Here is a 14801-nt window from a genome sequence, read left to right as displayed (position 1 = left end):
TTTTTACTCTTTTGTTATCGATGGAAGGTCACACAACCCTAACCCTTAGATAACCTACCTTCAATAGCAACCAATCTCGATATCAACTTCTCCTATGGTGATCGTTCAGGTATCCTCTCTCTCTCCTCAACCTGAGCTAAAGAAGCCATCGATTTGTATGTAAAAATGATTGATTTTTCATCTTCAAAATGAAGGGTTTTGGATTAGGTTTGTTATAAGTTTCTAATTTTTTTTTCATCTTCAAAATCAAGGGTTTTGGTTGATTGATAATCGAATATTATCGGGGATTCAATAATCTAATTTATAAATGTATAATTTTTTTTTATAAATCGAATCAAATGTTATTGGGTATTTGATAATCTAATTTATAAATTTATAATTCTTTCTTTTAAATCGAATAAAATGTTATCGTGTATTCGATAATCTAATTTATAATTTTATATTTTTTTTATTATAAAGCGAATCAAATGTTATCAGGTATTCAATAATCTAATATATAAATTTATAATTTTTTTTATTATTATAAATTAAATCGAATACTATTAGGTATTCGATAATCTAATTTATAAATTTATAATCTAATTTAATTCATGTGTTATTTTACTTTATAGAGACATGCTGGGTCTTTTGTGTGGGCAGATGAAGTTGACATTATCAATGATAATGTTACTCAAGATAAAGTAATGGGGGCAAATAAGAAAATGAAAAATATATCTTGTATGCATTTGTTGGATGTATATTTTTTATATTTTTATTTATTTCAATTTTACTTATTATATTAGCTATGGTTATTATGTTTAAATGATGTCAGAATATAAATGATATGTTATGTATATACTATATAATGTGGATGTGGGATTGCGTATTATGCATGTATTTTGTTTATTAGGAAAATTTCATATGTCCATTTTTAAGAGGAGATGCTGCCGAAATTTCTATAGAATTATAAATTTTTTTAAATTAAAATAATTATTTTTATAATTTTTTTAATATAAATCTATTATATTTATATTATTTAGTGTAATTAGATATTTATAAGGGTATTTTGATCATTTTTGGTGCATTTTGGGTGCATTATCAACATTAAGAGTATTCTGATCATTTTACCCTAATACAACAAAATCTAGCAGCTGTATCAAACAATAATTATCAATTTTGGTAAACAACATAACACTTTTACAAGACTCTATCAAACAAGCTTTTTAGTGTTTCAACTTTTTGTAGTTGTTTTTGACAACATCTTCTTATAGTAGAATTTGACAGCAAATTTTGGCAGCTGTATTAAATTGGGCTTAACCCAATCCTAAAAAAAATTCCATTTTCTTATCTTCCCTTATCGTCCTATGTCAAAATATAATTTTATTGAACAAATAAAAAGGAGGATGAGATGGCTCCCTTGCAAAACAAATAAAACAAAAGGGTAACCTAGAAATTTGTTTCCATGGGCACCTTATTTTCATTTTCATAAGTTGGGGTGCCAAACATATATCAACACCTTGACACTTGGCACCCATGTCACATGTTTAGGTGATACTATCTGCCAGGTAAGTTGCTAACATGACCCTTTAAGCAGAGTATGGATATCATCCATGCTAGCTTGAACCATTTATCGGTGACGCTCCTAGTTTGATGCCTAGGTAAAGATATCAGATGCTTGGTTTTGTGATGACACATGGAAAGATGATTTCATATTTGGAAACATTTTCTTAATAAAATGATAGTCCACTTTTATATTTGTTCTTGATAAAATAGCAAATCTTAGAACAAGAGGAGAAGAAGAGAAAAATAAAAAAAAGTGTTATATTAAGTGATTCAAGACCTTAATCTCCAGAAATTGTAAAGAAAGCTAATATAGGCTTACTAAAATGCCCCTAAATACTCCTATTTAATACTCCAATATCCCCCGCTCAAACTCACAAGATGGTAGCAAGCAAAATTGAGAGTTTGTCAAGAAGGAAATAAAAGCATTGTATAGTAAGCGACTTCATACAAAAAAATCTGCCAGTTGCAAAGAAGAAGAGAGAAAAGACAAAGAGACAGTCCCATGCTGAAGAAGATGACGAGTGAAATGACAATCAATCTCAATGTTTTTGGTGTGTTCATGAAATACAGAGTTGTGGCAATCTAAGTGGCACTCCAATTATTGCAATACATAGGAGTTGCGGTGGAAAGGCAAACACCCATATTTGTAGGCATCTGATGCAACCAAACTATCTGTACAGTAGTAGAGGCCATAACGCGGTACTCAGCGTCGGTAGAGGATCAAGAAACAACATATTGCTTCTTGCTTTTCTAAGAGATGAGAAAATCATCTAGAAAAATATAGAATCTAGTGGTGGACTTTTGATCTGAAAAGGTCACCAACCCAATCAGCATCAGAGTATGCACAAAGCTCCAGGGCAGAAGTGGAGGAACATAATAAATTCTGATGAATAGTGTCATAGAGATAGTAAAGAATGCATAGAATGACATCCCAATGAACAGAAATAGGTGCAGAAACAAACCAACTGACAATATGAATTGCATAGGCAATATCAGACTAAGTGATAGTAAGATGAACTAAGTTACCAACAATAGTGCGATACAAAGTCGGATCATGAAGAAGAGAACCATTAGAAGAAGTACACCATGTATTGAGCTCAAGAGGAGTTTCGACATATGATAGTTAGTTAAGCGAGCTCGATCAATGATGTCAGCAGTGTACTTGAATTAGGAAAGAAGATAACCTTAAGCTAACTCAATGCTAAAAAAATAATGAAGGTAACCCAAATCCTTCATCTCAAACTGTTGATGATGCTAAATTTTCAATAGTGCAATCCCATTATAGTCATCCCCAGTTAGAAAAGATCTTCTCTAATCTAGGGTTTGGTGATGGCATCGGAAATGGAGAATAATCAGTGGAGCATAGATTATCAAGGAAACATCATTGCATCTTAGGAGATCAATCGGTAGTAGATGGAGATCAATTAGTCTCTTTCGCTCTTCTCCTCCTTATTCTTTCTCTTTCTCCCTCCGCTTTTCTCTCCATGGAAGTCTAGGATTTAGTTGGATGGATTTTGGGGAAGAAAAATCAAATCATATGGATCGGATTGGATTTGGATTGCTTGCATTTTCATCGAATTGGATTCGTGTAAAAAATTTGTTGATCAAATTAGATCGGATTGTATCTAGATCACATGGCAAAAGTTTTAGATTGGTAATAGGTTGGTACTGATTTAGTATCGAATCAATCCATTGCCAGTCCTACCCAACAAAAGTTTAAGATGCAGTAAGGACATCACTCAAATAGAATTTGGGAGTTTGCACTTGTAAAAGTAAAGAACATGCAACTCCAAGTAAATTTCTATTTTTCCTATCAACTACTCCATTTTGTTGACATGTGTGAATACAAGAAATTTGATGCAATATTCCACGACCATTTGATGCAGGACGATGAGGGAGGAAGAGAAAAACAAATGGGGGTTTAAGGAAATTGGTTTGGATTGGGTTAAGGATTTGGCTATAATAGGATTACCTTAAAAAGTTTTGGGTCAACCCCAAGGGTCTGGTTGCGAGATCACAATCACAATGGCTATATGTTGTAAAACACAAAGTTTCGCAATTATAGTACTTTCAATAGAGTAAAGAAAAGGGTTAAAGGGTAGGAAAATGATAAACGGATTAGGGGTTGAGGTTTGTAGGTTTCAAGAATTCAAAAACTCAAGAAAGTTAAAAGAAAAGAAAAGAAAAAACAAGAAAATTCAAAGAAAATCAAGAAAAGAAAAAAATAAGATTAAAAGCAAAAGAGATGGGACAGAAGGATCGAACCTTGGAATCACACCAAGAGTATTTTGGAATCACATCAAGAATGGTGGAGAAACTTACTTCAAGAAACTCATTCTTTATTCATTTGTTTGTTAAAAATTCTAATAAAACTATAATAGCTAATAAATACCTAATTTTCGTAACTTTTTGTCTCCTAAATTTTCAACCTTCATAAGTTTAAATAAAAGACATTATAAAGTTACCAAACTACCTCTAACTCTTACACTAAGACTATACGCCAATAAAACATGAAAATAAGTTCAAAAAACATAAAAATAAAATTCTAAAATAGAAAACTAAATAAAAATAAAATCTACTCTTCAAGTTTTGATGTCCACATCACTATCTGTTGGTTGTTTTGGGCGTCCATGTGAACCTAACTTATGTTAGTCACGTATTAGAACTCTTCTTGGAGTCAGAGTCTTAATAAGATTGAGTCCCTATTGTACTAGGATATTGCAATCTTATTTCGTATATTTATCTATATAAATAGATAAGAAATAGGGACATGAGACATATAGCAAAACAGAAAGAATATCATATTCTCTCAATAATTTTCTTATCTCTAAGAAGACAATTTTCTGGGTTTCTATAAAAAAGACCCTAGGGTTTAAGGTGTGGAAATGGCAACTGCTCTAGAAACGTCGATGTGACAGGTATTTGGATTTTCGATCTTCGACAATTGACTCAACGTGACACGACTCAAGGTTTGGATCTTCGTTGCAATTAAAAGGAAAAATCCTAACACTATCAGAATGCAAGATATGGTTGAAAAGTAAGCGAAGTGTTGGACAAAATTATCTAAATGCGAAATAAAACCGGTGCTTAATGCAATCAAGTGATTAAATACATGGAGAAAAAAAAATCAAAGAGATGTGAGCTCACAGAATCCACTTGAGGAATCTTATGTCGAGTAAACCACCTAAGTACTTGCTCTCTGAATGTTTTTCCAACATCAATCAATATATAGTTGTGTTTGCCATCACCATCACAATAATCAATGAGGAGTGACGTATTGCACCTGTAAAATCCCAAATCAGTAAGTTTTTTGGTTGCAAATGTTTAGATATTGGAAGAAAAGAACAACAACAATTGAACTTCCTTATGACAAAATTTTAAAGTATCCAATATCATTTTTCACGTACCAAATGCTTTGAGCAACATATAATCCACAATCAAAGTCCACTAAATTATTATGTAAACCCAAAGCAATTTTAACCATGCATCAAATTGGCATAAAAATTCAACCATAGTTCACTGTTTATTGAGAAAATTCCAAAAACATGCTCAACTTTTAACAAAATTCCCGTTCCGGCTCACTATTCATTTTAGTTCCCAAAACATTAACACTGAGATTGCAAGTATTTTAAAGTAAGATCACTGATTTTTATTTGAAAAGTGACAATTTCGCTGCTAGTTATTCTAAAAGTGATGATGTCATTGATTTATAGCGAGATCGTTACTTTAAAATCCCTGCGATCTCGTTGTTCATCTTTTGGGAATTAAACTGAATAGTGAGCCGAAATGGGAATTTCGTTATGTCCAACGCACAAAATCGTAATTTGCCCTTGTTTCTTTCGTGTGACAAAAAAGGAATGAGTTGTTCACAATTTTACATGGATTCAAAACTCGGTTAGACATCTCATCTCGTCATGAATGAGACCGAGTTGTCTCGGACGAGTCAATCCATTCAACTCAATTTAGATTGATTGATTCACATATGTTTAAATTAAAATAATTATAATTTTGTAATAAAATAACATGGATAAGGAAATATTTAGTCATAAAACATGGTTTTATGTATATAATAAATATTTAAAATTTTGAAAAATATTATAATCAAAATCTATAAAATCCCAGTTGACTCGTCCCAGATTTTCAAAAATCGTCTAGGACATATCTTTTATCTCATGAGATGATGTGAATGTTAAGACATTGTGTATGTCCGTACCATTTCTGAATGAGACCAAGATGACTCAGACAACTCATCTCAATCTTCGACAATATTTAAAACCATGGTTGTTCACCTTGTGATCCAAATGTAAAATAAAAAAACAGGAACTTACAGTTTGATCCAAACTTTAAAATTTCATTGCAGTGCACATAGCACAAACAAATATCTCATAAAAATAAGAGTTGTGCTGGGGTGACACAAGATTTACTATGATTCTCACAATTCTGACGTGGATATGAATATATTATTGGAAAACTACGGGAGTAATTCGATGAAGAAAGAAAATAACTTCTAGGCTCGAATTTTATTCGATCTCTCTTAGACAAATATTCTCCCCTACTGGTTGAACCAAAGTACATAAGGGATCGATGGACAAATGCCTTCAGGATACAAAGAAGCCTTATACTCAATATACTAAATCAGATTATGTACGATCCAATTTAGTTTAGAACACTCAAAAAAATAAGAAATTGATGATGCCTAGATCTTAAACTTAGAGAGAGGAGAATACAGAACTTTTCAGTGAAGAAATCTGAATTCTAGTTGACTTTTTATAGCCATTTTTGTGTTTATTGACCAAGAGTCATGATTTAATGTCTCTTGGTTTAATAGCTGTTAGATTGTGACTGATCTGAGATCTAATGATCCAGATTGCACCCTATCGAAGGCATGTGTCTCATGCCATTTAACTAACACCTTTTAGTTGAATCTGTTTGATCTAGTGGCTTTGATCGCGTCCGATCAGGTTCCATTTGATTTAACGGATCCGATTATTTCTGATCGGATACCAATCATGAACCAACACACCTGATCGATTCTGATCAGGTACAATCATGAATCAATGCACCTGATCGAATCTGATCAGGTACCATATCGATCCATCGCACCTGATCGTTCTGATCAGGTACTACCTTGATCCAACGCATCAGATCGTTCTCGATCCGGTATTATTTCGATATATCGCATCCGATCGGTTCTCGATTGGATACTAACTTGATCATACGGTGCTGATCGCAACCAATCCATCATACATGACGGATCAACCACAACCGTTGAATATTTTCGTATCTCAAAAACTTTAAGGTTCCCCAGCTCCTCGCGACGATGTACATGTGCGAAGTGCAAAGTGCGCCTCAAAGCGTCCAATGCACCCTAAACGCCTAATCGCCCTGTCGCACGTGCGCTTGCGTGTGCGCATGTGGTGCTTCGCACCACTTCGAAACACTTCGAAACACTTGATCGAAGCCTAAAGGTGTGATACAAATACAACTAACTATGTTGACTATTAGTTATAAGGTACTCCACTTTCTTACTTGTGAGTGATGTGGGACTAAACCTTATATACACAAAAAATCTCAAAATCTAACTTAAGGAAAACAAACCAATAAATCACAAAATACTAATTTTATTTTGAAAATATTCAACAAATCCCACTATTTCAAAATATAAATAGTTGATATATTTATATATATATATAATATTAAAACAGCTGCATCACTTCAAGTAGCCGCCTATGTACCCAAATAGGGATAAAGCTTTTTTAGTTCTTACAACTAAATAACGATTAAACAAATACATCAGTTTACAAAAAATTGGCATCATCATAGAGACTAGTACGTAGATGAGAGGTATCTTTTGGATTTGAACCTTCACTTAGTATAAACAACCCGAGCTTTGTCAAGATGCTGTGGTGAACGAATCTTGAACCAAGGACCCTTAAAGACGAGTCGAATTTTTCACATATACTTTTTTCCATGAGGTTGAGTGTTCTATTTGCTTTGCATATTAATGGCCATGCGCTATATCCTATTTTCATGAGTGCTTTTAGAAACGGTCTAGTTTTCATAGGAAATGGCCTGATTTCCTCACTCATATAGGTAAGTTCATTTGTAGTGATTCTGCGAGTCACTACTTAAAATTTTAGAACTTATTAAGGATTTACATCCATCATTTATCTTGTAGAAACCAACACTAGATTTAGAAAGTGGGGTAAATTAGTTTTAGTGTCCTGTTAAACCACTTATTTGTCTTGTTTGTACCCATTGAACCTTGTCTATCTATTTCAAGACAAAGGTTGGGTTCGCATTAAAGGTGATTGATTTATTTTATAGACCTTAGCCCCATTCCTTTAGAAGTTTTAGATATCATGTCTCTTGGAAGTCCTTTAGTTAAAGGATCCGCTAAATTCCTATTGGATTCCACATAGTCGACTGTAATTACTTCACTTTTGAGTAATTATCTCACAAAATTGTGTCTAAGGCTTATATGCCTTGATTTTCCATTGTACGCTTTACTTTTAACTTTGTATAATGTTGCCTGGCTATCACAGTTGATTATTATAATTGGAGTGGGTTTTTTCCATAATGGTATATCTATTAATAGATTTTTAAGCTACTCTGCCTCTTTACATGAATCTGCCAATGCTATCATTTCTGATATCATGGTAGAATCTGAAATACAAGTCTGCTTCTTAGATGCCCAAGAAATAGCAGTTCCACTTAACGTAAAAATCTAGCCAGTTGTAGACTTTGAATTTGACTCAACATTATTCCAACTTGCATCACTGTACCCTTCAAGTACATTTAGATATCCTTGATAATGTAGTCCATAGTCTAAAGTTCCCTTTAAGTACCTTAAAACTCTAGATACATCATTCCAATGCTCGGTACTTGGATTACTAGTAAAACGACATAACACACCTACTACGTGTGCAATGTCAGGTCTTGTGCAATGCATAAGATACATAAGACTCCCAATAACACTAGCATATTTTAATTAAGCTTTAGCACGACCAGTGTTCTTCATTAACTTGATACTAGGATCCATAAGGGTAGGGGCTGGTTTATGATCAAAGTAACCATATTTCTTCAAAATTGTCTCAATATAATGAGATTGTGACAAAACCATTGCATTGTCTTTTCTTAGGATTTTAATTTCTAGCATTACGTTAGCCTCCCCTAAAATTTTCATATCAAACTTAGTAGATAAAAACCTTTTGGTTTCTTCTACACATTCAATGTTAGTTCCAAAAATTAACATGTCATCAACATAGAGACAAATTATGACACCAACATTATTTTCAAATTTGCAGTAAATGCACTTGTCAGCATCATTTATTTTGAAACCATGAGATAAGACTATTTTATCACATTTTTCATGCCATTGAAGAGGAGCTTGCTTTAAACCATAAAGAGATTTAATTAGTTTGCAAACTTTCTTTCTTGACCAGGTTTAACAAAACCTTCCAGTTGCTCCATATAAATTTCTTCTTCTAAATCACTATTTAGAAAAGTTATTTTTACATCCATTTGATGGATAACCATTTTATGAATAGAAGCAAGAGAAATTAGTAGTCGAATAGAAGATATCCGAGCTACTAGAGCATAAGTGTCAAAATATTCTATCCCGTGTCTTTGTTTAAAACCTTTAATAACTAATCTAGCTTTAAACTTATTTATTGATCCATCTGTATTCAATTTTTTCTTAAAAATCCATTTACACCCTATAGGTTTCGCACCTGGGGGTAAATCTGAGATAACCCATGTTTAATTAGAAATAATCGAATTCATCTTATCATTAATAGCTTCTTTCTAAAATAATGAATCTCTAGAGTTCATAACCTCAGAAAATATAGAGGGTTCATCTCTCTCTACATTAAATATGAACCTAGTAATATTCTTGACTTCCTATTTATCTTCTTCAACAAGATAAACCAGAAAGTCAGGTCCAAATGTACGTTCAACTCTAGTTCTCTTACTTCTCCTAGGTTCAGGATCTTGTTGATCAGAATCTGGGTCACCACTAGTGTTATCTTGAACAGGTTGATGAATCTGTTTATGAATAAAATTTTAAGAAATTGGATTATGAGAACTTGACTTAGTCAAATTCTCAAAAAATTCTACATTTACAGATTTAATGATATCACCAGTTTCTAGATCTAGAAAACGATAAGTTCAACTATTCTGAGAATAACCAATAAACACATACTTGTAGGTTCTAACTCCTAACTTTGGTATCTTAGGACTAGGTTTTCTTACATAGACAAGACACCCCCACACTTTAAGACAATTAAGATTAGGCTTCCTTTTGAACCAGAGTTCATAAGGGGTAACATTATTTTTCTTTGTTGGAACTCTATTCAAAATATAACAAGCAGAAAGAATTGCTTCACCCACTAACGAATAAGATAAACCTGAACTAATAATCATAGTATTTATCATTTCAATTAAGGTTCTATTCTTTCTTTCTGGAACTCCAATTTGTTGCAGCGTGTAAGAAGCCGTAACTTGATGGATAATGCCATGAGTTTCACAAAACTTAATGAACTCATTTGGATAGTATTCACCACCCTTATCAGAATGTAGAATCTTAATTTATGGTTAAGTTGATTTTCAACTTCTACCTTAAAGATTCGAAATTTATCAAAAACTTCATCTTTAGTTTTCATTAAATAGATATATGCGTACATTGAGTGATCATCAATGAAGGTAACAAAATATTTATTACCTCCACGTGGCTGACTATTAAGGTCGCATACATCACTATGCATAAGTTCTAAGATAGTAGAAGTTCTTTCAACAGATTTAAAGAATTTTCTAGCTATCTTGGATTGAACACAGGTTTAGCATTTAGAAATATTCTCTAAGTTACATTTAGGAATAAGTCCTAGATTGATCATACGTTTAATTGAACCATAATTAATGTGTCCTAATCTACTATGCCATAAACATAATGAATCAACAATATACAAAATAGAAGAAATTTCATTATCTAAATTTAGGTGTATCATGCCATTACAAGAATAACCATGTCCCACAAATTCATTGTTCTTGGACAAGGTAAGTTGATCCGATTCATACATAAGCTTGAAACCTGATTTATCAAGCAGATCTCCTGACATGAGATTCTTTGAGAGTTTTGGAACATGGAAAACATTGAAAAAAAGTATAGTTTTCCCAGAAGTGAATCTAAGACCTATAGTCCCAACTCCGAGAATGTTGGAAAGAGAACCGTTTGCTATTTTCACTTTTGTACCTTCACCACAAGGTTCATATCTTTTGTATAGAATTTTATCATTACATAAGTGATCTGTTGCTCTAGTGTCAACCCACCAACCACTTTTGTTTGACACAACATTTGCAAGTGAACGAGTATGGGAAACTGTTGCAACCATTGGTTCCTTTGTTACTACTGTATTTGTTTCTTTCTTGAATTCCTTCTTTCGATGTCGGCATTCTCGTGCATAATGACCAGGCTTATTACAATAAAAATACTTATTATTTTTCTTCTTGTTTTTATCAGATTTCTTCTTGAAGGAGGAAGTTTTCTTAGGTTTTAACCTAAAATCAACTTTCTTGGGCTTTTCACCCTCAATCAAGTTGATTTTCTCTATTTCTTCATCTTTATATTCTCTATTACGAAAATCTTCTTCTATACGAAGGTTACGTTGTAGAAATTCCAAAGTATACTTCTTCTCCTCATGCTTCATCTTCTTCTTGTAACTTTTCCAGGATTGAGGAAGCTTTGATATGATAGCTCCCACTTGAAAATCTTTTAGAAGATCGATTCCGGCAATCTTAAGATCTCCAACGATTAATTGAAGTTCATGTACTTGTGATAGAACCGATTTGTCGTTGGACATCTTAAACTTAAAATAATTACTAATAAGAAATTTTTGATTACTTGCCTCTTATATTTTGTATTTATTTTTCAGGGCTTTCCAGAGATCTTTGGCTGAGTTGACCGTACGGTAGATATCGTAAATTGAATTGGGGAGAGCATTAAGAATGTAGTTTTTGTACAGAAAATCATCTACCTTTTGTTTCTTACATCTTTCTTTCAATTCCGTACTGTCTTTTAGAGTAGCCTCAGAAATGAGTTCTAGATCATCATCTAGAACGTAGGCTATGTTTAGTGTAGTTACGAAAAACAACACTTTCTGTTGCCATCTAGTAAAGTGTTGTCCATCAAATCGATCAAGATGAGACATGTCTTGATTCATCATTTGGAGAGAATGAAAAGTCGAAGTCTCTATCGAATAAAGAGGATATTTGTGTAAAACTGTTGAAAAACTACGGGAGTAATTCGATGAAGGAAGAAAATAACTTCTAGGCTCTAATTTTATTTGATCTCTTTAAGACAAATATTTTCCCCTACTGGTTGAACCAAAGTACACAAGGGATCGATGAATAAATGCCTTCAGGATACAAAGAAACCTTACACTTAATATACTAAATCAGATTATGTACGATCCGATTTAGCCCAGAACACTCGAAAAAATAAGAAACTGATGATGCCTAGATCTTAAACTTAGAGAGAGGAGAATACATAATTTTTTAGTGAAGAAATCTGAATTCTGGTTGACTTTTTATAGCCATTTTTGTGTCTGTTGACCAATAGTCATGATTTACTGTCTCTTGATATAAAAGCCGTTAGATTGTGTATGATCTGAGATCTAAGATTCAGATTGCACCCTATCGAAGGTCTGTGTCTCATGCCTTTTAACTAACACCTTGTAGTTGAATCTGTTTGATCTAGTGGCTCTGATCGCGTCCGATCAGTTGCCATTTGATCTAACGGATCCGATCGTTTCTAATCGGATACCAATCATGAACCAACACACCTGATCGATTCTGATCAGGTACAATCATGAATCAACGTACCTGATCTAATCTGATCAGGTACTATATCGATCCATCGCACCTGATCGTTTTGATCAGGTACTACCTTGATCCAACGCATCGGATCTTTCTCGATCCGGTATTATTTCGATCCATCGTATCCGATCGGATACTAACTGAATCATACGGTGTTGATCGCACCCGATCCATCATACATGATGGATCAACCACAACCGTTGGATGTTTTCGTATCTCAAAAATTTTAAGGCTCTCCATCTCCTCGCGACGATGCGTACGTGCAAAGTGCAAAGTATGCCTCAAAGCGCCCAATCGCCCTTTCGCACGTCGCATGTGGCACGTGCGCGGGTGGTGCTTCGTACCACCTCGAAGCACTGGATCAAAGCCTAAAGGTGTGACACAAATACAACTAACTATGTTGACTATTACTTATAAGGTACTCCACTTTCTTACTTGTGAACGATGTGGGACTAAACTTTATATACACAAAAAACCTCAAAATCTAACTTAAGGAAAACAAACCAATAAATCACAAAATACTAATTTTATTTTGAAAATATTCAACATATATAATTGTAGATGGTTTTTACTCGTATCGCGAGGAAACACATCTATGGTTATTAGGTGCACATCCCACGTCAGACTTTAGGAAAATGCTGGAATGACATAGGAATTTATTGCGATTCTCACAAGTCTGACGTGGGATGTGCACATAATAACCATAAATGTGTTTCCTCGTGATATGAGTGAAAACTAGAATTGTGAGAATCACAGTAAATCCTGTGTCACCCTAGTACGACGCAAAATAATAATAAATATCTCATAAAAATAAGGAAAATGCGAACGTGGGATGTGCACATAACCATATATGTGTTTTCTCGTGATACGAGTAAATGTATGCATGTCCACGTCAGAATTGTGAGAATCACAGTAAATCCTGTGTCACCATAGCACGACTCTAAAAATAATACTAAAAAATGCTCAAATCTTGCCAAATGTAAATCTCTTATTAGAAGAAAGAATCTCTTTCTTCCTTAAAAGTGCATTAATTGAGTAAAAATTTAAGATTTACACCTTATATTTATTTAGCTAAAAATTGTAAAATCAAGGAGAAATCGAAACAAAAACCAAAAAAAAAAAAAAAAAATTATAATTTTTCAATAGATAAAATAAAATAATGAACAAACCTGTAATTAGGATTACGTTCTGGAGGAACCGAAATAGACTGAGTGCAAAACCTGCAGGGCGGAACGGTAGGTCTAATCAAGCACCTTACACTTGGGACTGAGTCTGAACAACCTGTTCCCAAAAATATCAATGAAGAACGATTCTCATCTCTTGATTCGGATACCAAATAGTTTTCGGTAATATTTACAGTCTGCATTTGATGCCTTCGATGGAATTTTATTTTTGCAGATAGTAGAGAGAGAAAGAGATCTATGAACCGAAGAACGAGCGCACCGCAACTTATAGGTAGAATCTCCGTCCCAACGGTTTTACCGATTGTCACTGTTTCCACGTGCTACACATTGTTATACTTCTTTAAGAAAAAACAGGAGAAAATAAGCGCTCAATTTCTTTGATGTCTTTACTTGTAGTTATTAAAAAGGACAAGTTTTTTCCAACAAAAAAAACAATAATATTCCATAGGTTTCTTTAAGGTAAAAGAGTAGGTAGCACGGGTTTCTAAGCCCTGCTTTAGAGATGTTATTCACACTCCAACTTTTACTTATTACATTATTCATTTAAATTTTCAAAATATATTTTACTAGTGAATTCATCACCGCTAATCTTTATCATCTACTCAAAATCGAAGTTATCATATCCCTTAACGACCCTAGAACGGAATTATGGTATTGTTATTTATTAATTATTTATTTATAAAAATGACGTTGATAATACAAAATTAAATTTACAGGTGGGAAAATAAAAATTTGTACATTATTTACATATTCTAGTATTCTTATAAACATATCATTATCTGTGTAGACACCTTAAAATTATATATGTATGACAATACAAGAAATAAGGAGAAAAGTATTGTTCAATTTGTCTTTGATCTCTCCTGAGACATCTTTTTTTCAAAATAAAATAATAGTAATCCATAATTTTTATTAAGGTCAAAAAGTAAATGGAACCAAGGCACACGTCTTCTTTGTAGACACCCCCAAACTGACATGTGTCCCAAAATAAGAAGTAAGGAGAAAATATTGTTCAATTTGTCTTTGATCTCTCCTTCACCAACCAAAAAGGAGGAATTTTTTTCCAAAAAAACAATAGTAATCCATAGAAGGTCAAAAAGTAGGTGGAAACATGGCACACGTCTTCTTAAGATTATTTTCATTAGTTCAAAATTGGGTAAATTACACTTTGAACTCCTATGATTTGTCATAATTTCATGTTGA

At 33.2% G+C, this 14801-nt stretch overlaps 1 protein-coding gene across 1 annotated transcript in view; it reads right to left on the bottom strand.

Moving 5' to 3' along the window:
• Positions 1-13870, bottom strand: part of LOC147410816 (putative hydrolase C777.06c) — a 46162-nt gene extending 32292 nt beyond the window's left edge. The window contains exons 1-2 of the mRNA XM_086446683.1: positions 13584-13870; positions 4690-4825 (exon numbers count right to left, since the gene is read on the bottom strand). Coding sequence (XP_086302809.1) covers positions 4690-4825; positions 13584-13780 — 333 coding nt within the window. The 5' untranslated portion in view covers positions 13781-13870. The remainder of the gene's footprint in view (positions 1-4689; positions 4826-13583) is intronic.
• Between the last annotated feature and the right edge of the window lie 931 nt (positions 13871-14801).

Source organism: Akebia trifoliata, chromosome 1 (assembly GCF_017979445.1).
Source record: "Akebia trifoliata isolate Shusen 1 chromosome 1, ASM1797944v1, whole genome shotgun sequence".
NCBI lineage: Eukaryota > Viridiplantae > Streptophyta > Magnoliopsida > Ranunculales > Lardizabalaceae > Akebia > Akebia trifoliata.
The sequence above is the reverse complement of the archived record's forward strand: the minus strand, read 5'-3'. Positions and strand labels throughout refer to the sequence as shown.